Source organism: Rhinolophus hipposideros, assembly GCF_964194185.1.
Source record: "Rhinolophus hipposideros genome assembly, chromosome: 21".
Taxonomy (NCBI): Eukaryota; Metazoa; Chordata; class Mammalia; order Chiroptera; family Rhinolophidae; genus Rhinolophus; species Rhinolophus hipposideros.
This window is the reverse complement of record NC_138067.1, coordinates 217,814-245,396: the sequence shown is the minus strand read 5'-3', so window position 1 is coordinate 245,396 and position 27,583 is coordinate 217,814. Positions and strand designations below refer to the sequence as shown.

Below are 27,583 nucleotides of genomic sequence, written 5' to 3'. Positions count from 1 at the left end.
CACAGCTCCACGGCTGCCTGTGATTCATGTCCAGTTTGGGGGACTCAGAACTCCACATTCACAAAAGTACAAGCAGAATACCAGAAGATTGAGGGCAGGGCCGTAGGCCTTCCTCTGGAGAGGGTGGGGGTGGGAAGACAGGAATGGGGACCCAGGGCTCACCTCTGACCCTGCAGAGCGCCCTGTCCCAGGGGGTGCAGCCCCAGGGCAACCCCACTCCTGAGCAGACGATCTGGGGGGCAGGCCTGCTATGGTGAAGCTCAGTGGTCTCTGGGAGCTGGCTCTTCCTGGTCAGTAGAGGGGGTGGCTGTGCTGCTTAGGTCTCCGCCCAGCCAGGGAGAGGGGAGCCAGCAGCTATGTGGAAGGAGACATCAGTGATCTCTTTATTCTCAGCCAGGTCAGTGGCTGCCAGGGGCATGGAGGGTCAGAGCAGGCAATGGGCTGCTGGCACAGCCTCGGGTTCACAGCGACCCAGAAGGGGCTGTCCAATGCCCTCTGCCAAGGGTGGGAGAATGGCTCAGAGCCCCCAGACACGGCAGATGCCTGGGTACACCTGGGCCTACAGGGGAGAGTGGCCTGGTCAGTGCTCAATAAACAAGCAGTACAGCCTCAAACCACCTGGGCCTCAGGACTCTGGGGGCAGGGGGCTGACAGACTGGCTCAGGGAGTTCTGCCTGTCACAGGGGAAGAAGGGAGCGGCACCAGTCCTGCCCTCAGCCAGGCCCATGCCCCCTCTCTGCCCTGGGGACAGGAAAGGGCAGGGCCTGGTGCTGGGGGCTGATTCAGCTGAGGCCCATCCAGTCAGCAACAGAGCGGCCTCTTCCAGCCCCTGGGAGCAGATGCTGCGGCGGGAGCTGCCGTGCCCCCCGTGCCGCTGACTCCTGGCAGTCCACAGGTTACAATCCACAGGGTCCCATCCTCCACTACTTGCCCAGGGCCCCCCGGGGCAGCAGTTCCACGTAGCTCAAGGCGCTCTGCAGTGACGTCAGGCAGTAGCCCTCCTCTCCAATCAGATACCTGTGGGGGCAGTGCATGTCACCTGGAGGGGATGTGAGGAGGCCCCTGGCATTCTGGAAGGGGCCTCCGCCCTCAGTGGGCAGGACCCGGATGCTGAGGTCCCAAGGGGGCTGTCAGGAAGGCTGGGTGGGCGACAGCCTACTCTCCAGGCAGACGCTGCTCAGGGCTTGGTCCTCCAGCTCAGGCAGAGTGCTGACGAGGGGTGTGCAAGGGGCTGGGAGAGGGGGCCGTGGACCACATGCACACCCCCCCCCCACCCGGGGCCCTACCCCTCGTGGATGAATTCCTCCAGGGCAGCACACTCTGACACCAGCTGGGGAAGCCTGCTCCTCAGCACCACGAAAGACAGGATGGGTAACAGGTCATCAGCGCCGCTGGTGGACAGAGGCACAGCGGCCGGTCAGCTCCAGGGCCCAGCGCGGCTGCTCAAGCCCCAAACCGCGGAGCCCCCAGCTCAGTCCCTGGAGTGGTCTGGAGCTTGCTGGCTGCTCTCCCTGAACAGACTACCTAGGAGTAGCCAGACCATCCCTGAATGGGGCCTCTGTGCTACTGGACTCAGGAAGGCCCCATGGTGGAGGGGCGGGGGGCAGCTGCAACCTCACAAACCTGCCCCATCCTAGGGGACAGACTGATGGAGGGGATGACCCATGACCCGGGCAGCCTGCTCACTCCTGAGATCGGCTGTCACTCAGCTCAGCACAGCAGGCACCCCAGACCCTCTGCAAGAGGCGTTTAAGTGAGCTCATGGGAGTGAGTGAGTGACTCCAACCCAAAGGCCCCATGGCCGTGGTCTCTGGGAAGAGCAAGGAGGCAAAGATTACGGCTTGAGTCTGACTGGGGAGGCCTCACACAGCATGAGCTCCTGCTCATGGCCTGGTCCCCATGCACCCGCCAGGTACCCCACACCTGCAGGCACACAGACCCAAAGGAAGGAGCTAGTGAGTGGCTGCGACTGGACTGGGAAACACTTTCAGTTCCAGAGCGCTTGCTGAGAAGCCAAATGGTAAACTGGTGAAGGCGCTGCTGGGAGCCAGGCTGGACCGCCCTCTGCCCAAGCCTGCAGCTGAGGCCCAGCACCCTGGCCCTGGGGAGTGGCATCTCTCACTTTCTTGGGTGGAGCTCCTCCCTGCCGACCTCACACTCAGCTCTGACTCCTACCTGCAGACCCCTGGGCGTGGGTGTGAGCCACAGCCCATCCACCAGGCTGCAATGACAGGTGCCTTCAAGATGACCTTTGGTCCCTGAGATAAGGAGGCAGGAGGCAGAGCCCCTACAGGTACTGAGGGAAGCCAGCCCCAGGTGGGCACCTGCACCCTCACCACAGGGAGATCCAGGTGAAACTGAGGCAGAGCTGAGAACCAGGCATCAGAGCCCCCGGCTGCAGCATCCTGGTGGAAAAGAGCCGCACCCCACCTCGGGAGGGTGGGGCAAGGACAGTGCAGGAACCCCAGGGCTGGGGGCTCGGTGCAGGGAATAGGCTTGGCACTGGGCTGGGGTGGCTTCCCAGGTGTACAACTGAGGGACCAAGCATGGAATTCTGGGATGAGTAAGTCTAAATTTCATCAGATTAGCCAGGGGGTCCCTGACCCCTAAGAGACCCAGACAAGTGGAAATGGGCTGTGCTCTCCTGGATGATGAACTGCTTGCGGGTAAAAAAAACTGGTCCCAGTGTTGTGGGGCAGGCGGGACGGTTCTCTCTCCCCCCAGGCCTGTGAGCAGCTCTCACGCACCCAGCGCCCACCCTAGGCCATGCCCTCTTAGTACTCACATGGCAGCAGCACCCTGCTGTGGTCCAGCCTCAAGCGCAGGCCCCTGGGCCCGGTAGTAACCCTCAGCACAGGCACAGATGACCCGCAGAGCACGTACTAGCACAGAGCAAGGAGTGGGGTAGGGCGGGACGTCGGCCCCGGTCTTGGCCGGCCTCACCCGTCAGTGGACCATCCCTTCCTAGGCCATCGCTCTGCCCCACACCACTTATGTCCCATGGACCCCCTCCCCCATTGATTGAGAACCTGCAGCTGAGAGACAAGGCATACAGTCCCAGGCCACCCTCTGGGACAGGATCCTGTCCTGACATTCCCTTTCCCTCCTCGCAAACTCCGCCCCTCACCGATGCACTCCAGCTTCTTCTGGGGGCAGCTCTCCAGCACCAGCAGCCCCAGCTCCTGGGCTGCGGCACAGTAGGGGTAGGCGCTGGTCCCCGCGGCCTCGGGGTCCTGGGGCAGCAGCTTGGTGGGGATGCCCACGGCAGCTGGGGGTGCGTTCCTGTAGAGCTCCATGCTCCTGCTCAGGGCGGCCTCGCGGGGCCGGTGCACACTCCTGGGCAGAGAGGCCAGACTCAGGGGACCCAGGCAGGGCTGCCCCGAATCATGGGAGGGCTGGTGTGGCAAATGGCTTCAGAGTAGAGCAGCTGCTGGGAACAGTCACACGTATACCCTGGGGATGGAGCCCGGCCAGGGATGCGAGTGGGGAACGCCCTGAGGGGACTGGAGCACCTGTAGAGGGTCAGCAGCAGGGGCCACAGTGGGGAGAAGAAGGGCTCCTCGATGCAGGCCAGGCAGCGGTCCTTGGAGATGGCCGTGTTCAGGCCTTCAAAGGCCAGGAGCGTCAGCGAGAGCAGCCTGTCTGCCGGGGGGCAGAGCCGGCACAATGGTACTGTGGGGCCAGCGGGCAGCCCCTGGAGCTCACCCCTAGCCAGCCTGCGGTGCCCAGACAGGCCTCACCCAGAGCCAGGCTCAGTGTGGGCAGGGCCACAGCTAGCACTCTGGTCAGTGCGGAGGGGGCTCTGCCTGGCCCTCCCTCCACTCCTCTCTACACCCCGTGCCCCGTCTGTGTGGCCTAGGGTCACAGTAAGGAGTCTGGACCCTTACCCCTGGGTGCTCACACGGTCACACACAGCTCCTAAGGGGCCAAGGAAACAGGCCTGGGAAGGAGAGCACAGAATGGGCTCTTTCTGAAAAGGGTTTGTACCCCAAAGTGCGGGAACCCCGAGAAACTTTGGACAAGAAATCTCAGGCCCAGAGAGATGGGGGCCCGACCTGAGGAGGAGACGGACCTGCCACAGGGCTCTGGGACCCAAGGTGAGAATGAAGGTCCTGGACTACTGTCAGGCCTCCCTCGCTGGTTCTTAGAAAATCCTTGGAAGGGATCTGGAAGTCACCTGCCATTCTGGGCTCCAACCCTTAGGGAACCCACACATTGTTCTCAAAATGGAAAAAGTTGGAGGATGAGCCAGCGTCACTACCAGGCTGCACACATCTGGCAGTCCTTAGGAGGATGGTGAGTCCGACCAACGAGACAGCCAGGAGCACGTGGCGCCCAGAGGCTCTGAACACAAGACTGCCCCGACCAGACTGGCGTCCGGTGCAGCCCAGTGAGGAGGCAGCGAGGGATGGAGGGAGACCCCCCCAGCTGAGGCGGGGAGTCTGGGTACCAGCCTGTCTGCTACGCAGGGGGTTTGGCCACTGGATGCGGGCGCGGAGGGGAGGGCTCTGCGGGTCAGGGCCGGCTGGTTGCCACGCAGACAGCCTCCGCCCGGGGCCCACCCGCCCACCTGTACTGCGGGGGCACGGCCTGCCCTCACCGATGGCGTTGTGTATGTCCTCCACGGTGCTCCTCAGCTGCTCCAGCAACGGCTCGTCCTTCAGCCCCGGGGTCTGAGGCTCAGGCCGCCCCCCAGGGCCGAGGCCCCACCTCTCAGAAGTAGCCAAGAACTGTTCCAAGTCTTCAAAGGAGCTGTCCTTGCCCGCCAGGGGTGAGGGAGGCCCCTTAGGGCTGCCGTCCGCCCCTCCGTCTGGGGCGCCTGGGTGGAGCGGGGGTGTGGGGGGACTGGCAGGGGGGCCGTCCGCGGGCCGCTGGGCCGGGCTGGGCTCCGGGGGGCACAGCATGCAGTAGAGGCTCTGCGACGGCCGCAGCCGCCGGCTTCCAGGTGCCAGCAGCCCGTCGGCGTCCGGGGGCAGGGAGCAGCAGCCGGGGGCCGAGGCGGCCGCAGCGCCCCTGCTCACGACGGGGTACAGCGCCCGGTACACCGCACACTGGAGCTTCTTCAGGAGCTGCGAGATGGGGTGGTCCGGCACACTGCGGGCGGAAGAGAGGCACGTGCGTGGGGCCGCCCGCCGGGCTGCAGGGGCTGCAGCGGGCGGGGTCTAGGGACTGAGGACCAAGCCCCCACCTCACCTCCACCCGTCCAGAGAAGCGTCCACGTATGCTTCCCTCGCGAGCGAACGTTGCAAAGAGAGTCTGACCCACCCCTTCCAGAAGGCAGAGGAAGGCCCGTGCAAGACCCTCGGTGCGAAGCGGGCGGGCCCGGGGGCAGCCAGCGCTCCTCATTCACCTCTTCCCATTCTAGTCCTCTCAGCCAGCAACTGGGGGGCTGGGGGGGTTGCTGAGGTCGCCCGGTACCTGAGCAGGTGGGTCACCAGGCTGGTCACCAGCGACAGGTCCCCAGGGCTCCTCTTGAGCTTGGCCTTCCAGTGTTTCGGCCAGTCCTGCAGGACAGGAGCCCTTGGAGGGGAGCGCGGCAGGACCTCCACGATGGGATGCCCCCTCCCCGCCCTGCCCCTGGCTCACCGCCGCCAAGGCTGCACCCCAGCGGACCCCGCCCCTCCCGCTGGAACCACACGTGACCCTAGCCCCGCCCCTGGAGCTGCAGCACGTAGCCCCGGCCCCGCACCCGCGCGACTCACGTGGTCTTGCTCGTACTCCAGGATGGCAGCGTAGAGCGCTCGCTGCTCCCGCTCCTCCGGGGTCAGGGCGACCTGACTGCAGAACCTCCTGGGGAGGAAGGACGGGACTGGGGGCCTCAGGCTGTACCGGCGGAAGCGGGTGCCCCCACCCATCCTCAACTGCCCTGAGACCCAGACCGACGGGAGGAGACGCACCTGTTGGCGGCTTCCTGGAGCCGCAGCCGGCGCTCCTCCATCTTCCTGTGCAGCTGGGGCGGTAGAGTTAAGGCCGTGTCTGGTTGGGTCCCCTTCCCCATCCCTGGCCGTCCCAGCGCGCCGTGCCAGACACAGGGTCCACCGGGCAGGAGCGCTGCCTCGGCCCCCCAGGAGGTACTGTCCAGAGGGGAGGGTTGAAGGAGGCGGGAGGGCCGGAGGACGGACACCCACTCAGAGAGGGAAGGCAAGTCCTAGGGGACTTGAAGGGTGGAGGAGTCCGTGCAAAGGGTGGCCTTGAGGGGCCGGCCTGTACAAAGGCCCGGAGCGCGAGAAGAAGACGGCTGTGCAGGAACCATCCCCTGCGGACATGCCTCACCCGAAGTGGAAGAATTCTGTCCCCACACACCGACCCTGTCACCGTTACTCCCTCCCTTCTCTCTCAGCTCAAGGTCACATTCTGAATTTCCCCTCAGGACAAGAATGGATGGGCAGAAAGGATACTGTCTCCTCCCGAGCTTTAGCGATCACCAGGTTCTCCATCATCTGCCGCTGAAGGGACAGAGTCTAGGAAGGGGAGGAGGGAATAAGGCCTGCTTCCTTCCCCCACCAACACAGAGCCTCCCGGGGGCCGCTCACCAGCGATGTCTTCTGCGTGGCCTGGCTGGGGTCCAGGCGGGCCATCCGGGCCTCATATGTGGCTTTCAGCTTCTGATTCTGTAGGGAGGCCTCCTCCAGGGGTGTCAGCTCCCTGGAAATGGTTACAAGCTGCTGTCCAGGCCCCAGGAACCCCAGCATGCTCTGGTGACCTGGGGACCCTTCCTGACCTAGCCCTGAGAACAGAGGTGAGGAGGCTGGGATGGGGTCAGGCAGGAACTGTAAAGGAGGGAGGAGGTCTGGGCTGGACTGGAGGCCACTGCCCTGCTGATAGGTGAATGTACTGTTGCCAGGACTCCTGACTTCAAGGGAAGCTGGACATCAGACCTTTACGCAAATCACTCCTATATGCCAACGACTTGAAACTTTATAAAGACACTATCTGAGCCAGACAGATTAGTTTGCAACCCACAAAAGGGAGGGAGAACCATGTCCAATGGATAACAGCTACCCACACCCGCCCACCACCAAAGCTCTGGGTTCCACCTATCTTCCTGCTCTCATGGAAGGGAGAAGGAAGGTTTGTCCTGGGGTGGAAGTCGTGTGCGCGGCCCTGTCCTGAAGCTGCACGTGCAGAAAGGAGATGCCTGGAACCTACTGAGTAGCAGTGACTCATGAGGCCTGGCAGCTGCGTGGCCGGGATTCGGGCCTCCTTGTTTATCCCACTTGGGATGCTTGCGTCTGTGTCTTCATGTCTTTCATCAGTTCTAGAAAATTGCTGTTATGACTTCAAAAAATGTGCCTGTCGTGTTTTCTTTCTTTTTCTGGAACTCCAATAACCTTATGTTAGACATTCCACCTTCCTTTCAAATTTTCTGTCTTTTTTTCTTCCTGTGAGTCATTTTGGATGTCTTTTGACTTCTTATCCAATTCACTAATTCTCTCTTCAGCTATGTCTTCTCTGCTGTTATAAACTTGTCCACTCATTTTGTGCACTTGTATGGATTTTTACTGGAGCATATACAGTTGACTGTTGAACAACACGGGTTTGAATTGCACAGGTCCACTCTTACATGGGTTTTACTTAAAATTAAAAATTTACTTAAAATCTCATATAAATGGACTCATACAGTTCAAATCTGTGTTGCTTAAGGGTCAACTGTATTTTTGCTCTGCAGAGGACTAACTTAAGGTATACTTGGATTTTCGACTGCGTGGGTTAACTGCATGGGCACTCCTAACCCCCCTGTTGTTCAAGGGCCAACTGTAATTTGTTGTTATTGTCTCCACTTAGTTTTTAAAAATAATTTTTATTTATTTTTTTAATTTTTAATTTCATTTCTACTTGGTTCTTTATTTGCTAGGTCAGATATTTTAGTTTGTTTCCTACAGGTATTTTCATTCTTTTTTTATTTCTCTAAATATGGATAGCATGGTTGTTTCATGTGTCTGTTAACTGTATTTGAAGACTCTGTAGGTATTTTTCTGCTGGCATTCCTTCATTGTTTATTTTTGTGCTTGGTTATCTCTGTGTGCCACTTATTTTATGAAAGTTGAAAGTGCTTTTCTCCAAAGCCAATTTGCATTTGTTTCTGCCAGGCACGTGGGTATTTCCACTCTTGGACCCATTTTAACTAAATTCACTGTTGCCTGGCCTCCAAACCCAGACTCCTTCCACCTTCCATTTTGCCCCGTCTTACTTCTTAGAGCTTTGCGACTCGACCACCTGAAGCCTCTGGAAGATCTCAGGTGGCAGAAATGGGAGGAGCTTCCCCCCTTCATCTGAGTACACCCGACGGTGTCGACTGGTAGGCAAGGACACAGGAGCAGCCACGGGCATGGCTGGCTTCAGGCATGCTTTCCCTGCAAGACAGAGAGCCAGGAGTCAGCACAGGGCCCCACATTCCACAGAGGAGGCACAGACTTGGGGGTATGCCCCAGGAAAACCTGCTGGAGACCCACCAAGCTTGGCAGCTGTCGACTGGGCCCTCTCCAGACACTGCTCTGCCAGCTTCAGCATCTTCAAGGTGTCTGGGGGCATGGTTTCCCCACCTTCTGGGGAGTAAGAAATAAAAGGCTGGTCACCATCACCTCAATCACTAATCAGTTTCTTGCTGAGATAAAAATGGGCAAATTTGCCCCTCCTAACCTCTGACCCCTGGGCAAGCCCACCTTCTCCTCATCTCTGACCAGCTGCCCTGCGTTAGCTCGTCTCCCTGCTCATCTCTGACCTTGGGTGACCCCACAACTTCTCCGATCCCCAGGGAACCCATCCCCTCTCCGACCCCTAAGCAAGCCCACCCCCTCTTCATTACTGACTACTTGCCCTGGGTTTGCCGCCTGACGCTGTGTGCGCTCTGAGAGCTTGGCCGGCCCAGCATCTGACTGACTGTCCCGTTGTCTTGGCTGGGTCATCAGAGCCCTCTCTCTACCCAACTGCGTCTTTTCTCCTCCCTGAGGGCTTCACTTGCACCTGTTGCCTCTCCTCCAGGTGGGCCTTGCAGTCGACATGGGCCATCTCACAGAGACAGCTTCGTCCCCCATCTCCCTGCCTCTGGCTGTGCTCAGCCCTACCCCCGGCGTTCTGCATCCCGTCCTCATGAGATTGCTCCTATCAGCAGACACGTGCAGTAGGAGCTGCCACCTGAGGCCCTCCTGCCCCTTACCCTCTCCAGCCTGCCTGCCCTTTCTCACAGGTTGTACCTGCTCTCACCTCAGGGCTTCTGTAGGTCCCTCTGTGGGGAATGCTCAGCTAACTCCTACCTGGGCTGGGATCTGACTTCTGGTCTCTGGTCATGCCCCACCCTATCTCCTTCCCTTTACAGCACCCGCTCCTTTCTGCTCCCACAGCACAGCACAATAGGTCATGTTAACTGAGTGCCTACCCGTACGATACAGGACACCCCCAGACCTGGGACCCACCAAGGACTAAGATGTCCAAAATTTGCCCAGTACAGGAGTAGCGATGAGGCTGAGAGCTGTACCTTTGGTGATTTCCACTTCTTCCAGCAACACCTGAGAGATGTAGTGGACACTCCTCAGGTATTCTGTATACGCCTCCTGTGCCCAGGGAAGAGAAATGGCAGGGATCAGGCCAGGAGAGGCGAAGGATTCCCTCACTGGCGCCCTCGCGGCAGACACAGGAGCAGTGGTGTCTGCTTATCCTGAGACACGTGGGCTAGCCTGAGGTGGTCACTGACGGGCGAGTCTAACCGGTGACGTTCTGCCTGGGGCGCAGTGTCCCTCTTCTGCAGATTTGAAGGCGAAGCTGCCCGGCTGGTACCCATCCCACCACCCACTACCCTTTTTCCCAGCACAGGAGGAACTGATTGTCATTCCGGGGCCAGGGAAGCAACTTAGACAGTTGCTGTCATTTTTCATTATGTAACAAGTTTCCTTCCTGTGCAACTCGGAGGCCATTCAGCCACTGGCTTTAAAATCTTCCCTGGGGGTGGGGGAGTTAACGAACGAGCGCCGCTGCACATCTTAGAAGCACCTTCCTGCGAGGCCCAGGGCGCGAGCCGTCTGTGCAGGGCGCCCTGGCGGCTCTAGGCGTTGGGGCCACAGTCCACACCTCCGAGCTGAGGCTCAAGTGGGTCGGGAATCACGCGGCTCGTGGCACTTGCCTCCCCGGAAAGCCGCCTGGAGGAAAGCCGGGCTCCAGGCCCGGGATGCGCGCCCCGGGCCGCCCGGGGGGCTCGGCGGCTCTCCAGCCGCCGCCCCCTCGTCCTCCGCACCCGATCTGGGCACCGAGGCGCCGCCGCCCCGCCCGCAGCTGCTTCCCCGCGAGCTCCCAGGCGCCGGGCGGGCACCGCACGCACGGGCCGCACGCGACCCTTCCTGGAGTCGCTCCGCCGCGCGAGGCCGATGAAATGCAGCGTCTGCCCGGAAAAGGCCCACGCACCGAAGGCTCCGCCGCGGCAACCCGCAGGCTGCTCGCACCCCTATCGCATCGCGTCCCGCCTCAAACGACCGCGGCTCCGGCCCGGCTCGCGGACGGACGGCGACTGACGGAGGCCTGGGAGCTGTCCGAGGTCACCGCCCCGGAGCCGCCGAGGGGTCCTGGCCGGCGCCCACCCCGCGGCCCCGCCCGCGCCCACGCCCACCGGGCTGGCCTCGGTCGGGGCCGTGCCCGCCTCGCCTCGCCTCACCCGGGGCTGGTTGCCGGTGTCCAGCTCGATGGCCCCGTTGGCTAGCTTCATGGCGCACTGCAGCGGCTTCACCGCGCCGTCCCCGGCCGCAGCGGCCATGGCGCCGGGCGGGGGCGCGGTGGCGGCGGCCAAGGGGCGGGGCGGCCGGCCTGAAGCCCGGAACAAAGACTGCGCGGGAGCAGGCGCCGGCGGAGCAGCGGACCGCAGGAACAGACGGAACAGGCACGCGTGCACTTCCGGCTGCCCCGCCCACGCCGCGCGCTCAGCCCCCGAGGCTGAAGGGGCGGAGCTGTCAAATAACCTCTTCACGCAGTTGCTACGAACCGACGCCCTCACTCCACGTCTGCGACACACCATCTATGCGGATCCCGCCGCGCCCCTCCTCGCTCAGCCCCTCGTTCTCCTCACTCCGCCCCCGCCACCCGGTTTTTCGCCCTTATCGCCACGCCCCTCCGGCCTCTCCCCGCTCCTCTCCCTCTTCACGAAGCCCCGCCCCTCTCATCGCTCCTCACCCCTCCCGTCGCCCCGCCCTTTCGCCCCGCCCCTCGCCGTTCTCGCCGGCCCCTCCCCTCCTTGCTCCGCTCCGCTCCGCTTCCAGGGAGCCGAGCGGAGCCGAACGGCGGAGTCGGGCGGAAACGAGCGAGCGCAGTCCAGCCGAGCAGACGAGAGCTCCGGGCAGGGCGGGACCGAGCTGGGCCAAGCCGCCGGGCCCAACGAGCCGAGCGCAGCCGAGCGAGACCGAGCAAGGCCGATCAGAGCCGAACGGAGCGGGGCCGAGCCGAGCCGGGTGGGAGCAAGGCCGAGCGGGGCGGAGCGCCGGGGCCGCCGCCATGAAACGCGACCGGCTCGGGCGCTTCCTGTCGCCTGTGGCGGCGGGGCAGCGCGGGGGCTCGGGCGCCGGCGGCTTTGGCGGCGGCCGGGCCCGGGGCCGCCCCGCCCGCACTGGGCCCAGCACGGATGCGGCGGCGGCCTTGGTGGCGGCGCGGCTGGGTTGGGGAGCGGCGCGGGCCTGCGGGGACGCGGGCGAGGACGGCGCCAACGAGGCAGGTGGGTCGGCCTGCCCCCAGTGACCACGTCCCCCTAAGTGGCCACGTCCCCAGGGCCTCTCTCCCTCGGCGACCTCGGGCCACCAGGAAGGCAAGCGAGGCCTCCCAGGTGTCCGTCACCCGCGCGGGGTGGTGTTTCGCGAGACAGCTGAGCCTGCCGCCTCTGAGCACGTTTAGCAATTCGTGCTCAAGTTTTGCAGTCGGACAGCCTGAACCGTGACCCAGGTTTCGCACTGTGCTGTGCAGCCTTGAGCTGATGGCTGAACCTCCCTGAGCCTCCGCCGCCCTTGGCTAAAACAGGAGGCGTAAGTGTGAGAGTGCCTGGTGCGCGCCCGGCCGCGGGTGTGAGCCGGAGCCTGCACCCCGCCGCTGGCTCCTCCTGTAATCCCCCCGGGGCGCCGCGGGGCGCTGCCAGCAGTGGTTTGGCAGCCAGGAGACCCAGGGAGGAGGGGAGCGTGCACACTGCCCCTTCGTTTCTGGTCCCCGGAGCTGCGTGCCAGGGAAGGAAGCTTCCACTCTGCTTCCAAACTTACCTCGTGGTGGAGGCATTTATTCAAACAATTTTTAGAGTTTTTTTGAACAAGTTTTTACTGAACTGTAATTGATATATTTCATTACATTGGTTTCAGGCATACAACATAATGATTCAGTATCAACACAGTAAACCTAGTTAGCCACACATATTAATAGTCACCACACACATTAATAGTTACAGAATGTTTTGCCTGTAATGAAAACTTTAAAGATTTGCTCTCAGAAACTTTTAAAAATTATTATTAGTGTCAGGTGTACAAAACAACATAATGATTATACATTCACACTCCTCACAAAGTGATAACCCCAAGAAGTCTGCTACCACTCTGACATTGTACAGCTATTACAATACCACTGATTGTATTCCCTATGCTGTGCTTTACATTCTGACTATTTTTTAAAGTATAGTTGATATTCAATATTTTATATTAATTTCAGGTGTACAGCACAGTGGTGAGGCATTTGTATAGTTTAAGTGATCCAGTAAGTGCAGTACCCACCTGACACCTTGCACCCTTTTTACGCTGTTCGCCACATTCCCCAAACTGTTCCACGGCCTGTGACTGCCGTAACTACCAATGTGTTCTTCTTAATCCCTTCACCTTTCTCACCCAGCTCCCCAATCCCCCTCCCATATGGCAACTATCAGTTTGTTCTCTGTGTCTATGAGTATTTCTGTTTTGTTTATTGGGTTCTTTAGATTCCGCATACAAGTGAGATCATATGGTATTTGTCTTTCTCAAATTGACATATTTCATTTAGCATAATATCTTCTAGGTACATCCACCTTGTTGCAAATGGTAAGATTTCATTCTTTTTTATGGCAGAGCAATATTCCATTGTATAAATGTACCACACTTTCTTTATCCATCGTCTATTGATGGGCATTTCAGTTGTTTTCATATCTTGGCTATTATGAGTAGTGCCGCAGTAAACAGGGGTACCTATATTTTTTCAAATTGGTGTTTTGGGTTTCTTTGGGTAGATACCCAGGAGGGAATTGCTGGACGATAAGGTAGTTCTAGTTTTAATTTTTTGAGGAACCTCCATACTGTTTTCCATAGTGGCTGCACCAATTTGCAATCCCAGTAACAGTGCACGAGGGTTTCCTTTTCTCCACATCCTCACCAACACTTGTGGTTTGTTGATTTATTGATGATGGCCCTTCTGACAGGAATGAGGTGGTATTCCGTTGTGGTTTTTATTTGCTTTTCTCTGGTGTTTAGTGACATTGAGCATCTTTTCATATGTCTATTGGCCATCTGTCTATCACCTTTGGAGAAATGTCTATTCAGACCCTCTTTCCATTTCTTAAGTGTGAATTGTTTGTTTTTTTGGTGTTGAGTTCTATTAGTTTTTTTTGGATAGTAACCCCTTACCAGATGTATCATCGGTAAATATCTTCTCCCATTCAGTAGGATGTCTTTTTGTTTTGTTGATGGTTTCCTTTGCTGTGAAAAAAATTTTTAGTTGGATGTAGTCCCATTTGTTTCTTTTTTCTTTTGTTTCTCTTGCCTGAGTGGATATATCAGTAAAAATATTACTAAGGGTAATGTCTGCAAATTTACTTCCTATATTTTCTTCAAGGGGTTTTATGATTTCGGGTCTTACATTTAAGTCTTTAATCCATTTTGTTTATTCGTATATATGGCATAAGAAGGTGGTCCAGTTTCATTTTTTTTTTGCATGTATCTGTCCAGTTTTCTGAGCATCATTTATTGAATAGACTGTCTTTACCCCAGTGTAAATTTTTGCTTCCTTGTCATAGATTAAATGGCCACAGAGGCATAGACTTATTTTGGGGCTCTCTATTCTATTCCATTGATCTATGTATCTGTTTTTATGCCAATACGATGCTATTTCGATTACTATGACCTTATAATGTAATTTGATATCTGGTAGTTTGATACCTCCCACTTTGTTCTTCTTTCTCAGGATTGCCGTGGCTATTTGGAGTCTTTTATGGTTCCACATAAATTTTAGGGTTATTTGTTCTAATTCTGTGAAAAATGCCACCGGTATTTTGATAGGGATCGCATTGAATGTATAGATTACTTAGGGTAGTATGGACATTTTAGCTATGTTAACTCTTCCTTTTAATGAACGTAGTATATGTTTCCATTTATTTCTATCTTCTTCAATTTCTCTTTACAATGTCTTATAATTTTATGAGTACATGTCTTTTACTTACTTGATTAAATTTAGTCCTAAGTATTTTTTGATGCAATTATAAATGATTGTTTTCTTAATTTCTCTTTCTGACAGTTTGTTATTGATGTATAAAAATGCAACCAATTTCTGAATATTAATTTTGTATCTTGCTACTTCACTAAATTCATTTATAAGCTATAATAGATTTTTTGTGGAATCTTTGGGGTTCTGTATATAGATTATCATGTCATCTGCAAATAATGACAATTTTACTTTTTTCTTTCCCATTTGGATACCTTTTATTTCTTTTCTTGTCTGATTGCTGTGGCGAGGACTTCCAGTACTATGTTGAATAGAAGTGGTGAAAGTGGATCTCCTCTTGTTTCTGACCTGAGAGGAAAGTTTTTATCTTTTCACCACTGAGTATGATGTTAGCTAAGGGTTTGTCATATATGGCCTTTATTATGTTGAGTATGTTCCCTCTGTTCCCACTTTGAGAGTTTTTAGCATGAATGGATGTTGAACTTTGTCAAATACATTTTCTGCATCTAGTGAGATGATCAAATGATTTTTACCCGTTTTGTTAATGTGGGAAATCACACTCATTGATTGGCACATGTTTAGCCATCGTTGCATCCCTGGAATAACTCCCACTGGAGCTCAGTGGTATGCATTGTTGAATTTGGTTTGCTAATGTTTTATGGAGGATTTTTGCATTTACGTTCATCAGGATATGGCCTGTAATTCTCTTTTCTTATAGTGCCCTTGTCTGGTTTTGGTCTCAGAGTAACGATGGCCTTGTTGTGGAGGCGTTTAGAAGTCTTTAAACACCACCTACCCTCCCCACCCCACTGGCCATCTCTTCCAAAGGCTGTGTGTCCAGCAGGGAGACCAGAGCCAGAACCCCGCCTTTGGCCGGGACACAGGCTTGTGTTGGGGGCAAGTGGGGAGGCTGGTGGAGCGTGGGCCTTACTTTCCCTGGGCCGTCACTCGCCTCCTGGGAGCCTGTGCAGCGATCAGCCTTGCAGGCTGACCTCATATCTCCTGTGCTTGCCCAGGAGCAGGCCGAGCTCTTGCCATGGGGCATTGTCGCCTGTGCCATGGGAAGTTCTCCTCGCGGAGTCTGCGTAGCATCTCCGGCAGGGCACCTGGGGGGCGCTCAGACAGACTGCCGCCAGGGGCGCCAGGGGAGCGTGTCTTCGCCCGCGACTTCCAGCGCCTGTTGGGGGTGGCCATCCACCAGGACCCAGCTCTGTCTCAGTTTGTGTGTAAGAACTGCCACACTCAGTTCTACCAGTGCCACAGCCTCCTCAGGTCCTTCTTGCAGAGAGTCAACGTCTCCCCGTCGGGCCAGCAGAAGCCTAGCACAAGGTGGGCGCTCCCTTCTTCGTTCATTTGGGAGGTATTCAGGGGCTGTACTAGGCAGAGATGAGGGCCGGGAATGGCTGAGTGTACAGAGCCGGCCACTGGGAGAGAGGGGTCAGCCCACATGTGTGGACAGCCAACCCTGCTTGCTGCCTGGCCCAGCTCATGGCCACGCTGACCCTTTGCAGGGTTGGTGCCCAGCCCCCAACAGGGGCCGAGGACGGAACGTGTCTGGGTGAGTGTGCCCCCGCCCCGTGTTGTGTGTGGTGCGTGGGTGGGCTTGCTGGGGCTGACCCGCCACGGGGTTGACGTCTGCCTTTCCTCAGTGGACCTGATCCCTTCCAGCCCTCAAGGCCTGCGCGGCCTGGTGGGGTGGGTGCACGGACACGCAGCCAGCTGCGGGGCCCTACCCAGCCTGCAGAGGACGCTGTCCTCCGAGTACTGCGGTGTCATCCAGGCCGTGTGGGGCTGTGACCAAGGCCACAACTACACCGTGGACACTGACTCCAGCTGTGGAGCTCTGTTGCTGGACAGCGCATTGGCGGCCAAGTGGACGTGGGACAAGGAGATGGTCCCACGGCTGACCCAGCACTGGGGCTGCGACCCCACTGGGGTTGCCCCGAAGAACTCCCAGGGCAGAGTGATCACCGCCCGGGCTGAGACCCAGACGCTGCCCAGCACAGACGCGGCCCAGCCTCCTGCGGATGGCAGCCCTGTGGGGCCTGTGCCGGGCCCCCTGCCTCAGCCAAGCCTCCCCCCAAGTGGGGCCCCAGGTAGGAGCTCCCCAGGCCCGGAGGACCGGGCTCCTCAGCCCGAGCCAGGTGGCAGGAAGTGGATGTCTGCACTGTTGGGGGCAGTTGCGGTGGAGTCGTGTGCAGAGGCTGGGGGAGATGACAGGAGCCGGTTCAGTGCCTCCTCCCGGGCAGGCTGAGAACCCTGCTCCACAGTTTCGGTAACGGCACGCCCCTCTGCTGTCGGGCCCAAGGGACTGAGGGAGAGAAGAATGGGGCCCTTGTTGTGGGGCGTGAGGACAGCTGGTGCCTTTGAGGCTGTTTCGGGTCATTCCCTGGGCCTCAGCCAGTGCCCTGGTGACACCCCAGTAGGACCAGTGTGGCCGAAGGGAAACAGAGGGCCCTTGTTTGGGGCCGGGTCCCACGGCGCTGTGGGTGGGGTGCAGCTGTTCACCACGTCGGGTTCGGAGGGCCCGGCGCCCGCCTGCTCTGCCAGCCCCCCATGTACCTGTTTGGGCGCTGGGTGGCTCGTGGGCTCGGGGGTGCTCTCAGAACACACAGCTCCCAGGCCGGCCCGGGAGGTAGCGGCGCCCAACGCCAGGAGTGCGGGGCCTGTTGGAGGGCTCATGCAGTGCTTTGAGGACGGTGCCTTTCTCAGATGTCCAGAAACATCCCTGAGGGCTGAGCCTTCCCACCCTGAAACGGCTGGACAGAGGTTCTGGGGAGGGGCCGGGCTGGCTTATGTCAACTGCCAGCTGGGGCTTCCAGTGCCCAGCGATGCTGGTGCCTGCTCTGAACTTCGGGGCAGCCCAGTGGGCAGGCTGCGCTGTGCGGGGTCCTTGTAGTGGGTGAAGGTGAAGCCGCCCCCATAAGGAAGGCTGTGTGGTCACAGGCCATGCCTCCTTGCCGGGGCCCCTGCCTGCACGCTGTTTTGGTGACAGCCACCTTCTTTGTTTCTTAGGGCAGTTGGGTGAGAAGCAGGTCCCATCTTCAACCTCGGATGATCGGGTAAAAGACGAGTTCAGTGACCTTTCTGAGGGGTGAGAGAAGAGTGGGTTTAAACAGCCTAAAATTTATCCTTGGAATACCAAATTCCGCCATCCCAGGGGCTCGCTGCCTGTGTCCTGGCCTGGGGTGCCTCCAGGCTTCTCGGTCCCAACTGGGCCCCCTGGGTCCCAGAGGGTGCCCCACCCTGGAGCAGCTACAGCGGAGCTCCTGGGACAGTCTCCTCCTTCAAGGCTTCAGTTGTGTGCTGACCCCACATGTTCCTAGAGTATAGGAAGCCTGTCTCTGGCCCTTTTTCCTGACATGAGTGTGACTTGGGGCTGTCTGCTGTGCTGCTGGGCCACCTGCTGCCTCTAACCCAGGAACCACTCACACCCTTCTAGCCGACCCCCATAAGCTGTGGCTGGAATGCAGTTGCGTCCCCCTTCCCCCCACCCCAATCCATGCAAGGACATGGTTTTTAGTGCAGCTCTCATGGGGTGCCAATTACTGTGTGCATGTGCAGACATACCCCTGGAACCAGGAGTGGTCATGGGCTGCCCTGCAGGCCACCAGCCAGCTTCGAGCCTTTCTCTGGATGGATGGTGGCCTGCAGGGATAGGCCATGGCGTGCCAGCCTGGCTGCTGCCCCGCAGTTCATACTTCAATGTGAAGGGTACAGAGCTCTTTCTGGCCTTTATGACCTTTGAAATGGCTGACAGCTCAATGGCTCCCAGTTACGGGGTGGGATGACATCTGAACCTCTGCTTACTCAGCCCACCTCCTGGGAGGGTCTTTACACTCTGCCTGGGGCCCCCACACAGACTCCTTCAGAGTTTGGGGTCCCGGTGTGAGGAGTGTGTGGCTTACGGGGGATGTCAGCTTGTTGGACTTCAGTGACCCTGGCTTCAGTGACCCGGGATCAGACATTTGGGGGTTTCAGGTTTCTTACGACCTTTTCAGGAGAACTAAAACGTGGACTCTGGGGATCGTATGGTGTCTTCAGACAGGAAGTCGCATTGGATCTGCCACTCACCCCAGGACTCTGCTAAAGTGTTCTCTTCTTCCCTAGAGACTTCGTGAGTGAAGACGACAGTGACAAGAAGCAGAATACCCAGTCCTCAGACGAGTCCTTTGAGCCTTACCCGGAAAAGAAGTAAGGGGGACAGTCTTGCTGCACGTGCACAGGGTTGCGGGTGGTGTCCCTTGGGGAACCTGGCCTGCACTGGCCCCCACTCAGCACACGCTTTTTGCATCATCATGCCAAGCCTGGTGCAGAGTGGCTTCTGAGTGAGCAGAGGCCTTTCTCAGGTCAGCTCTGGGACCTGGCCTCAGTGTCACTCCCTGAGGTGGCAGACAGCCCTGTAAGGATGGCAGGAGCCCTGTGGGCACGACCCAGCCTCACTCTGGGAGCTCCTTGCCTTCCTCGTGCCCATCCTGTCCCCAGCCCGGTGTCTACCATGTCAGCCTGACTTCCTGTAGGAACCCCCACCCTGCCTTCTGCCTGCTCTGTGTGCCGAGGTCTTTGGGGACTTGGAGACCCAGCCCTGCAGTTGCTCTTAGCTCTCTGTCTCTGCCACCGATTTCTATGCCACTCCTTGTCGAGTCACTTCTATGGCCATGTCTGAACCTTCCCTTTTCAGGGATTTGTTTTGTCTCCAGTTAGAACACAGGGTCCTGGCAAGTAGATTCTGACTTGTGTCACTTTCCTCCCAAGCCTGGACCCAGGTACCCAAAGCCTTGCAATAATTAGGCCATACTTAACCTGGGCACCGTCCTTGAGCACCATACCATCAGGCAAGAGAACACAAAGTAAAGCCCGAGAAGCAGACACGACTCTCTTTTTCCTTTAAGTTCTGACACGGGTCACGGAGAAACGGGAGATCAAACTCAGGATGCTGGCACGGCCCTCTCATGTCTGTAGGGACCCCAGCCCCACACCCTCCAAGGACTCACCTGAGAAACCCAGGGCTCCCTCACGCGTGTGGCCTCATGTGGGAAGCAGACAGCAAATCATTGGTCCCAGTGTGGCTGACGGGGAGCCTGTGCCACACAGGAGAGGGGACAGACCAGCGAAGAGGGGACATGGGGCCAGGTTTTAAAGAACGGTGGTAAAGAGACAGGAGAGGAGAGGCCTGTACACTCATCAAAAAGGTTCTTTAGATACACTCTTCAAGGAGGAGGACAATTGTTTATAATCCCTTTCTTAAACTGGGTAAGATACAGATAACAGAGTCCACCACGTTTTAAGTGCACAGCTCAGAGGCATCAGGCACATTCACACTTGGGCACCCCCCACCACTTTCCAAACCTCCTCGTCCCAGACGCAAACTACCATTAAGCAGTGACGTCCCCTTCCCCTTCCCCCATGCCCTGACAATCTCTAGTCTGAGGACCCACTTTAGGGACCTCATAGAAGTGGACTCGTACAGTATCTGTCCTTTGGTGACTGGCTTCTTTCACTCAGCCTGGTTTTCCATCATCCATGCTGTAACGTTTCAGAACGTGACTGCTTTCTGTGGCTGAAGAACATTCTATCGTGTGGACAGAGCACATTTCGTTGATCCATTCATCTGTCGTTTTGGGTCGTTTCCACCTTTTGGTTTTCGTGCATAATGCTCTGAATGCTGCTGTACGAGTATCTATTTGAGTCCCTGCTTTCAACTCTTTGGATCTGGTCTGTACCCAGCACTAGGGTGACTGGGTCACACGGTAAGTCTGTGTTGACTGAGGAACTGCACACTTTCCCACAGCGGCCGCACTGTCCCGGTCCCACCAGCAGTGCACAGGATTCCGGCTTCTCCATGTCCTCCCCACACTGTCACTGTCTGTGTTTTCAGTCACCCAGTGGGGGTGAGGCGGTCTCATCGAGGTTGATTTGCATTTCTCTAATGACTGGTGATGCTGTACACCTTCTCACATGCTCACATCTTCTTTGGAGAAATGTCTTTCAAGTCCTTCGCCCGTTTTTTAATTGGGTTGTTTGTCTTTCACTATTGAGTCATAGGATACATTTTCTCCTATTCAGTGGGTTATCACTCTCTTGACAGTGGCTTTTGGTGCATAGAATTTTTAATTTTGAAGTCCAATTTCCCTATTTTTTACTTTTTTTTCATAATTAAGAAACCATTGTCAGATCCAAGATCACAAAGCTTTACCCCTGTGTTTTCTTCTAAGAGTTTTGCAGTTTCAGCTCCTACATTTAGGCCTTTGATCTATTTGCATTAACTTTTGTATGTGGTGTACGTTCGGGATCCAACGTCACTCTTCTGTCCCAGCACCTTTTGTTGGACTGTCCTTTGTCCACTGAATGGTCTTCACCGTGTCAAAAGTCACTTGATTGTACTTGGGAGGATTTATTCATTTCTGTTCTCTCAATTCTGTTCAACTGGTCTGCATGCTTGTCTTTATGCTAGCATCACACCGTTTTGATGACTGTAGCTTTACATTTTGGAAGCAGGACGTGTGAGGCCTCCAGCAGTGCTTTTTGAAATTGTTCAGCAGCCCTTGAAATTCCACTTGAAATTTAGGGTTTTTTTTCCAATTTCTGCAAAAAACACCATTGGGATTTCGATAGGGAATGAATGTAGATTGCTTTGGGGAAAGCATTGCCAGATCAACAATATGAAGTCTTTTAATCCGTGAACGCGGCATGTCTTTCTGTTTAAGTCTTTAATTTCTTTCATCAGTGTTTTGCAGTTTTCCGTGTACAAGTCTTTCATCTCTTTGGTTAAGTTTATTTCTAAGTATTTTATTCTATTTGATGCTATTGCAAACAAATTGTTTTCTTAATTTCCCTTTTGGATTGTTCATTGTTAGCATATAGAAATAGAACTGGTTTGTGTATGTTGATTTTATATCCTGTAACTTTGCTGAATTTGTTTATTTTGTGTATGGATTCTTTAGGGTTTTCTACATATAAGATCATGTCATCTGTGAAGAGAGGTAATTTTCCTTCCTTTCTAATTGAGATGGCTTTTTTTCCTTGACTGTTTTTTTCTGGCTGGGATACCCAGTACTATTTTGAATAGCAGTGATGAAAATGGGCATCTTTGTCTTGTTCCTGATCTCAGAGGGAAGCTTTCAGTCTCTAACCGTTGAAGATGAGGTCAGCTGTGGGCTTGTCCTAGGTGGCCCTAGATGCTCCCTTCTGTTCCTGACAGATTTCCTTAAATGTCTGGGTCCAAAAAGGAAAAAAAAATGTGTGCATGTCTCTTTAAATCTCTGCTAGACACTACAGGAGGAAGTTGCTTCATCTGGGCTGGTCCCTACAATGCACAGCCCCACACTGCTGGAGGGCACGGTCTCCACTGCCCGCCCAGGCCCCCACAGCAGCGCTGAGGCGGGGGGATGGCAGCGCTTTGAGACAGCACCTCCCCCTTCAGGGCTTCCCTGGGAGCTGAGTCTCCCACTGGGTTCCGAGCTCCCCTACTGCTGAGTCTGATCTTTTCTAGCTCAATGGTTGTTTTGGGGGGAAGGACTGACCCCTCAAGCTTCCCTCCTCTACCATTTCCCAGATATCTCCAAACAGTGTTAGGTTATGATGTCTGGAATGGGGAGTGAGACTTCCAGCCTGAACCCCTCTTCGCGCAGTTGCTGCGGTCCTCGTCCCTGCAATGGGCCCTCCCGAGAGTCGTCCTGACTGAGGTCCATATCAGGCCCCATTAGCATGGAGGCAGAAGGGTAGCCGCGGAAGCTTGAGAAAAGCCCTGCCTCATACTCGAGGGGAGAGCGTGAAGAAAATGAGTGCAGTGGATGAAGGTCAGAAATGTTCCTGCATCTGATTTCGCCTTTTTTTTCTTTCAGGGTCTCTGGTAAGAAGAGTGAAGGCAAAGAGGCCAAGAAGTCTGAAGAACCAAAACTGCGGAAGAAGCCAGGACCGAAGCCCGGCTGGAAGGCCAAGCTGCGCTGCGAGAGGTGAGGCGGGAGGCGGGGCTTACTGCTGGGGCGGCAGCTCCACGCACGTACTCTGTTGCAGGGAGGAGCTGCCCACCATCTACAAGTGTCCCCACCAGGGCTGCACGGCGGTGTACCGAGGGGCCGACGGCATGAAGGTGAGGCCGCTGAAGCAGCCTGGCGGTGTTCATGGGGAGGGTGTTCCTTCCAGGGTGCTGAGCAGGGCCCAGGGGCAGCCGCAGGTGCCATCAGGCCGAGCTGGGCGCTCAGGGTCACTGTCCCCTACAGAAGCACATAAAGGAGCACCACGAGGAGGTCCGTGAAAGGCCCTGTCCCCACCCAGGCTGCAACAAGGTGTTCATGGTTGACCGCTACCTGCAGCGCCACGTGAAGCTCATCCACACAGGTGCGTTGCTGCCCAACTGGGCAGGCCTCCGGGCTGCGTCCTGGGGCCTCCTGCGTCCCTGCTGTACAGTGTGGCCCATCAGCACTACGGGTCAGAGTGTGCACTGGCCACACATACATCCCATTGCTTTTCTGGAGTTTATCGTGCTGGGATTTCATCATTGCTTTACATAAATGACATGCCTTTTGGCTTAGAGAAGTAACCATGTGCATTGTTGGAATGGTGACAGTAAGAAAGCACGAAAGTACACTGCCACCGTCAGCACTTGCGGGGGACTTCTCTGCACACACGTTTCAATCCCGGGCTCAGAGATTCATCACAAGTTCATGATTTCCCTCGTTTTAATGACACGATCCACATATGTCAGGAAACAGCACCACACAACACACCTGCCGCGCGTGCAGTCGCCCTCCCTAATCAGCTCCCTCTTCAAAAGGCACATCTGTGGTGGCCGGATGGCTCAGTTGGTTGGAGCACAAGCTCCTAACAGGGTAGCCAGTTCGATTCCCACATGGGCCAGTGAGCTGCGCCCTCCACAACTAGATTGAAGGACAATGACATGGAGCTGATGGGCCCTGGAAGAAAACACACTATTCCCTACTTTAAAAAACACAACAAAAAACGGCACATCTGTTATACTGCATTTATTCTCAAATAACAGTTTTGCTCATTCTTGATCTGTGTAAAAGCAATTACTTTTTTCATTCAGATTTGTCCACTTTATTGCTGGGTCACATTTACTTGTTAGTTTCACAGTGAAACCATCTTCCTGTGCCTTGCTCTTAATCATTCTTGTCTGTGTTGTGTCTCCTGACACAATAATTCTCTTTGGTGGGGCCTTCAGACTGGGTCTCAGTGCAGACACCAGTGCTCACAAACACTAGATGTTTTCAAAACACAACAGATGATAGGCAGTAAGGTCTCGGCTGGGCTGCATCTCCTCAAGGGGCAGCCTATCGGGGGTGGTTCCGTATTTTCAGGTGGGACATGCGGGAAGCTGCCCAGGTGCACAGAATCGCTGGTCGAGTTTCATCTGTGAATTTTTGTAAGAAACTGATTTCCAAAGGAGGTCCCACATGGTGGGTCCTACATGCGGGTGACTTCTCCAGTGGCAGAAGTTGTGGTTACTGGTCTGAGAACTTACTGAATGGGCGTCCTGGTACAGAGATGGTCTTCTCGCTTCTGTATGAAGGCCCAGCCAGGCAGCACCGTCAGTCTGGGCGGCGGGCTCAGATTTGTCCTTCACCGAATACCATTACGTAGTGAGGTCCCTGCTTGGGCAGGGAGCAGGCTGCCGCGCTGCTGGGAGGGTGGGTGTTTTCGGGGTGCTCATCCCATGTCCTCTTCCTTCAGAGGTGCGGAACTACATCTGTGATGAGTGTGGACAGACCTTCAAGCAGCGGAAGCACCTTCTCGTACACCAGATGCGCCACTCGGGGGCAAAGCCACTGCAGTAAGTACACCCGGGGCCCCTGGCGTCATGCTAGGGCCGTGCCCTCGCTCACCTGCCCATGTCCCCCAGGTGTGAGGTCTGTGGGTTCCAGTGCCGGCAGCGGGCGTCCCTCAAGTACCATATGACCAAACACAAGGCCGAGACCGAACTGGACTTCGCATGTGACCAGTGTGGCCGGCGGTTTGAGAAGGCTCACAACCGCAATGTGCACATGTCCATGGTCCACCCGCTGACACAGGCGCAGGACAAGACGCTGCTGCCGCCGCCTGGGCCTGCCGACGGGCGGGCAGTGAAGCCGGAGCCCACCTGACCCCGCTGGGTGCCCACAAGGGGAGGGCTAACCATTCCGCCTCCATCTTGGACCAGAGTTTATTTTCCTACAAACTGCGCAGCTTGGGGCCAGGTGCCATTTTAAATGACTGATCCTCTTTCCCACTAAAGCAGTCAGGATTTGTAGCCCATCTTCGTGCAGCAAGGGCGGCAGGGGTGTGCCTAATAAATTATTCAGAGGAGCGGGATGTGCACTGCGCAGGCGCCGAGTAACAGGAGGCGGGTCTCCTGGGAGAGGCCAGTCAGGTGTAGCCTGCTGCCCGCAGGAGGGCAGCTCTCAATTCTGGGTCACGGTCCCCATGAGTGGCCAGCAGCTGCAAGGGAACACGGTTCTCAGCACCGACCCTGCCACCAGCGGCGAGGGCAAGGCAAGGCATCCCTGACAGCCACAATGCCCAGTGCTAGATGCCGGCATCCTCGTTTTACCTAAGACGTGGGACCTCTGCATTTAAGGAGTGAATCGGTCTAAAAGGGAGAGGTGAGCGTCTGGGACTTACCTCTGCCATATTGGAGAAGCTCTTTCTCGGGCACTGAGGTATCGACTGCAGCAGAAAAAGACGGGCTTTTGTTACCAGACCCACAGGGTCGTCCTAGAGGGGACAAGCAGGGCACAGTCAGGGGGGGCTATCACTGGCCTCAGGCCCCAGACAACTTGCCGTCGGGCTGAAGGTGGCCCACCCCTGGCACCTGCCTGGCCCTGGAGCTCCTGGCTCCTGTCAGACAGCATTGAAAGCGCACTCGTGTCCCCAGCCACAAAGAGGCACAGCAGCTGCAGGTACAGGTCCACAGCGACAGGCAGGAAGTCATCCTCCCGGATGAGGGCATCTCCATCGAAGTAGGGGAGGAGTCTGAAGGCAGAGCCCTCCCACAGGTAAGTGCAGGCAGCGCAAGCAGGTATGGGCCGCCTGCCCCCCTGGAGACCACTGCAGCCTGGGGCCCTTACCTGTAGAAGGCCACCGGCAGCAGGCTGATGTGCTGGTCGGGGACCAGGCGGAGGAGGATGCATCCTAGGCCAGCATCTGTAACCCGAGGAGCTCAGTGTCTCCAGGGGACCTCGTATGCCTCGGGGCCAGGAGGGAGACCCACCAGTGACGTGCTACAGCACCGGGGGCGCACTGTGTTCTTTTGTTGTTTAAACAAGCTCACACCGCATTTGTCCTGACCAAAATGGGGTTCATATGCTTTGCCAGGAGATAACCCTTGGAAAGTTGCTTCTGAAGCACATGGCTGGTAACCAGGACAGACTCGGGCCACCCATGTGCTGTCAAGTTTCCATGCACTTACCCGTCTCTGTTAACTGGAAGAGCTGCAGCCAGGACGCTGTCCTCTTCTGCAGGCAGCCCAGGACCTCGGCACAAAGGTCTAAGGCCCGCTGGGCGTCCACAGCCTGTGGCCCACACAAGGGGGGAGTGACTCAGACAGCAGATGTCTGGGTTCAGAGCTGGACACATGTCGGGCAGAGGGACACTCCCCCCTTAACAGAGTCATCACGGACGGTAGCCTTTCCTAAGTCTCAGTGGTGACGACTTATAGAAAACATCACCCTGGGGCCTCTGGATGGAGGGAGCTAAGCAGGAGGTGGTGGCCAAGGACCTTTGGCGCCCAAGTTTTAAACAAAGGCCCATGGCCGAGGAGTTCCCACTTCGGTGAGCACAGGACTCCCCTGAGAAACTTTCAAAACAAAGGTTCCAGACACCCCTTGCCCTGCCCCGATCCTGATTCAAGTGGGGTCGCTGGGACCTGCAGTCCCAGACTGACTTACGTGTGGGGTCAGATGCGAAGACACGAGGCCCATCAAGGAAAAGAAAAACAGGAAAACCAACACCTGCAAATACCAGCAGGGATCCTTACAACATGACATCACCTGTGCTCTGCAGCGGTCCCTGCCAAGCAGTTCTAAGTAAGGAATGCACACACTTGTCTATCAACGTTTATAGGTCTGGGGAGAAGTCTTTAAGCAGATCTCCTCAGAAAGACAAATTTCCCACCACTTTTAAACAGAATTTAATTAAGAATAAATTAGTACTGACTGGGTCATTTTATGCTTGTATTTCAATAACATGAAAAAGTGACAGAAGTAAGGAACTGAGGTCTGCCTGGCGTGAGTGCCCCAGCCACAGGGACGGCCACCTATGCAATGATCTGCCAGCCCAGCCTCGCTCCCAGGCCTCCCGTCCAGAAGTGTTTGTAAAACCCTGGAGATAAACCCACAGGCAGTACTGACTAGGGGCTGGGACATACCTCGTCAGGGCAGGGTGGGGACTCTGGGGACCCTGTCTCTTCACCACACCCAGGCCTGGAGGCTCTGGAGCCACTCACATCCCTTCCAACAAAAACAACTTGAAAACAAACTTGGAAAGATTTGTAGGTTTCTTTAAATTATAATTACTAATACCTTGGCTGGGCAATTGATTTAGTTGTCAGGCAGACGCTATCTGCTGAGCACACAGGTGGACCCTCCTGTTTACAGAACCAGCAGCTTAGCTGGGGGAAAGGCTGGTGGGAGCGCCGTGGGGCTGATTCTCCACCAACTCAGACAACCCTCCTCTCTGGGTGAGGGGCTCTGTGCACCAAGCCTTGAGGGGCAGAGTCCAGCCTGGTCCCATGGCTCCCAGAAGGGACGGTTCAAGGTGTCCACCTGGAACTTTGAGCAACCTTCTCGCCACCACCTTCCCTCACACCTGCCCTGTCTTTCCTACACGCCTAACTGGGTGAGCATGTGAATCGAGGCTATGGGAACAGGAACACAAAGGTTCTGCTGGACAGCTGGCAGCCCTGCCTTGGGTTGTGGCGAGCGTAAAAATAGGCTAATAAAAACATTTCAAACATGAAACATAAGCTATTCTTTTTGCCAGTAAACCTAAGTCAAAATCTTAGTAAACCAGTAAACCCAGTTAAGTTTTACTTCCAAATAATCACAACAACTGCCGACTTTCTGTCTGTCCTTGGCAAAGCTCAGCTTTTAGGTGAACCCTGAGGAATACTACTGCCCAGAACACTGACAGTGAGCTTGCTAGAAAAGAGGAAAGCGGGAGACCCGCTCCT

At 56.2% G+C, this 27,583-nt stretch overlaps 3 protein-coding genes across 10 annotated transcripts in view; 1 reads left to right on the top strand and 2 right to left on the bottom strand.

Moving 5' to 3' along the window:
* Positions 1-357: 357 nt before the first annotated feature.
* On the bottom strand, positions 358-10,999 carry VPS9D1 (VPS9 domain containing 1; the record flags this gene model as incomplete). Of its 7 annotated transcripts, none has more annotated exons than XM_081031616.1 (15): positions 358-1,017; positions 1,287-1,391; positions 2,786-2,882; positions 3,128-3,336; positions 3,513-3,642; positions 4,601-5,094; positions 5,419-5,504; positions 5,703-5,790; positions 5,898-5,950; positions 6,399-6,461; positions 6,534-6,645; positions 8,192-8,354; positions 8,454-8,546; positions 9,476-9,551; positions 10,643-10,999. In XM_081031616.1, 15 exons carry the CDS (start codon positions 10,997-10,999, stop codon positions 924-926), a joined length of 2,220 nt encoding a protein of 739 aa, XP_080887742.1. In that variant the 3' UTR covers positions 358-923. The 7 variants fall into 7 exon arrangements, 6 of the variants coding, with proteins under 6 accessions (XP_080887742.1, XP_080887739.1, XP_080887741.1 ...); XM_081031613.1 differs by having other exon boundaries at positions 879-1,017; positions 4,571-5,094; XM_081031615.1 differs by having other exon boundaries at positions 879-1,017; positions 4,571-5,094; positions 6,399-6,446.
* A 2-nt stretch (positions 11,000-11,001) lies between these two features.
* On the top strand, positions 11,002-27,569 carry ZNF276 (zinc finger protein 276; the record flags this gene model as incomplete). 2 transcript variants are annotated; one of them, XM_081031611.1, is made up of 11 exons in its annotated part: positions 11,002-11,689; positions 15,432-15,744; positions 15,927-15,973; positions 16,065-16,511; positions 17,431-17,509; positions 18,526-18,609; positions 22,260-22,370; positions 22,432-22,507; positions 22,638-22,755; positions 24,109-24,208; positions 24,278-27,569. In XM_081031611.1, the coding sequence occupies 11 exons, from the start codon at positions 11,002-11,004 to the stop codon at positions 24,516-24,518; spliced, it is 2,304 nt and encodes a 767-aa protein (XP_080887737.1). In that variant the 3' UTR covers positions 24,519-27,569. The 2 variants fall into 2 exon arrangements, with proteins under 2 accessions (XP_080887737.1, XP_080887738.1); XM_081031612.1 differs by lacking the exon at positions 17,431-17,509 and having other exon boundaries at positions 18,528-18,609.
* FANCA (FA complementation group A) overlaps positions 24,718-27,583 on the bottom strand; it is a 40,814-nt gene continuing 37,948 nt past the window's right edge. The window contains exons 38-43 of the mRNA XM_081031633.1: positions 26,301-26,363; positions 25,823-25,925; positions 25,482-25,557; positions 25,230-25,386; positions 25,036-25,128; positions 24,718-24,852 (exon numbers count right to left, since the gene is read on the bottom strand). Of these exons, the coding sequence (XP_080887759.1) occupies positions 24,781-24,852; positions 25,036-25,128; positions 25,230-25,386; positions 25,482-25,557; positions 25,823-25,925; positions 26,301-26,363 (564 nt within the window). The 3' untranslated portion in view covers positions 24,718-24,780. The remainder of the gene's footprint in view (positions 24,853-25,035; positions 25,129-25,229; positions 25,387-25,481; positions 25,558-25,822; positions 25,926-26,300; positions 26,364-27,583) is intronic.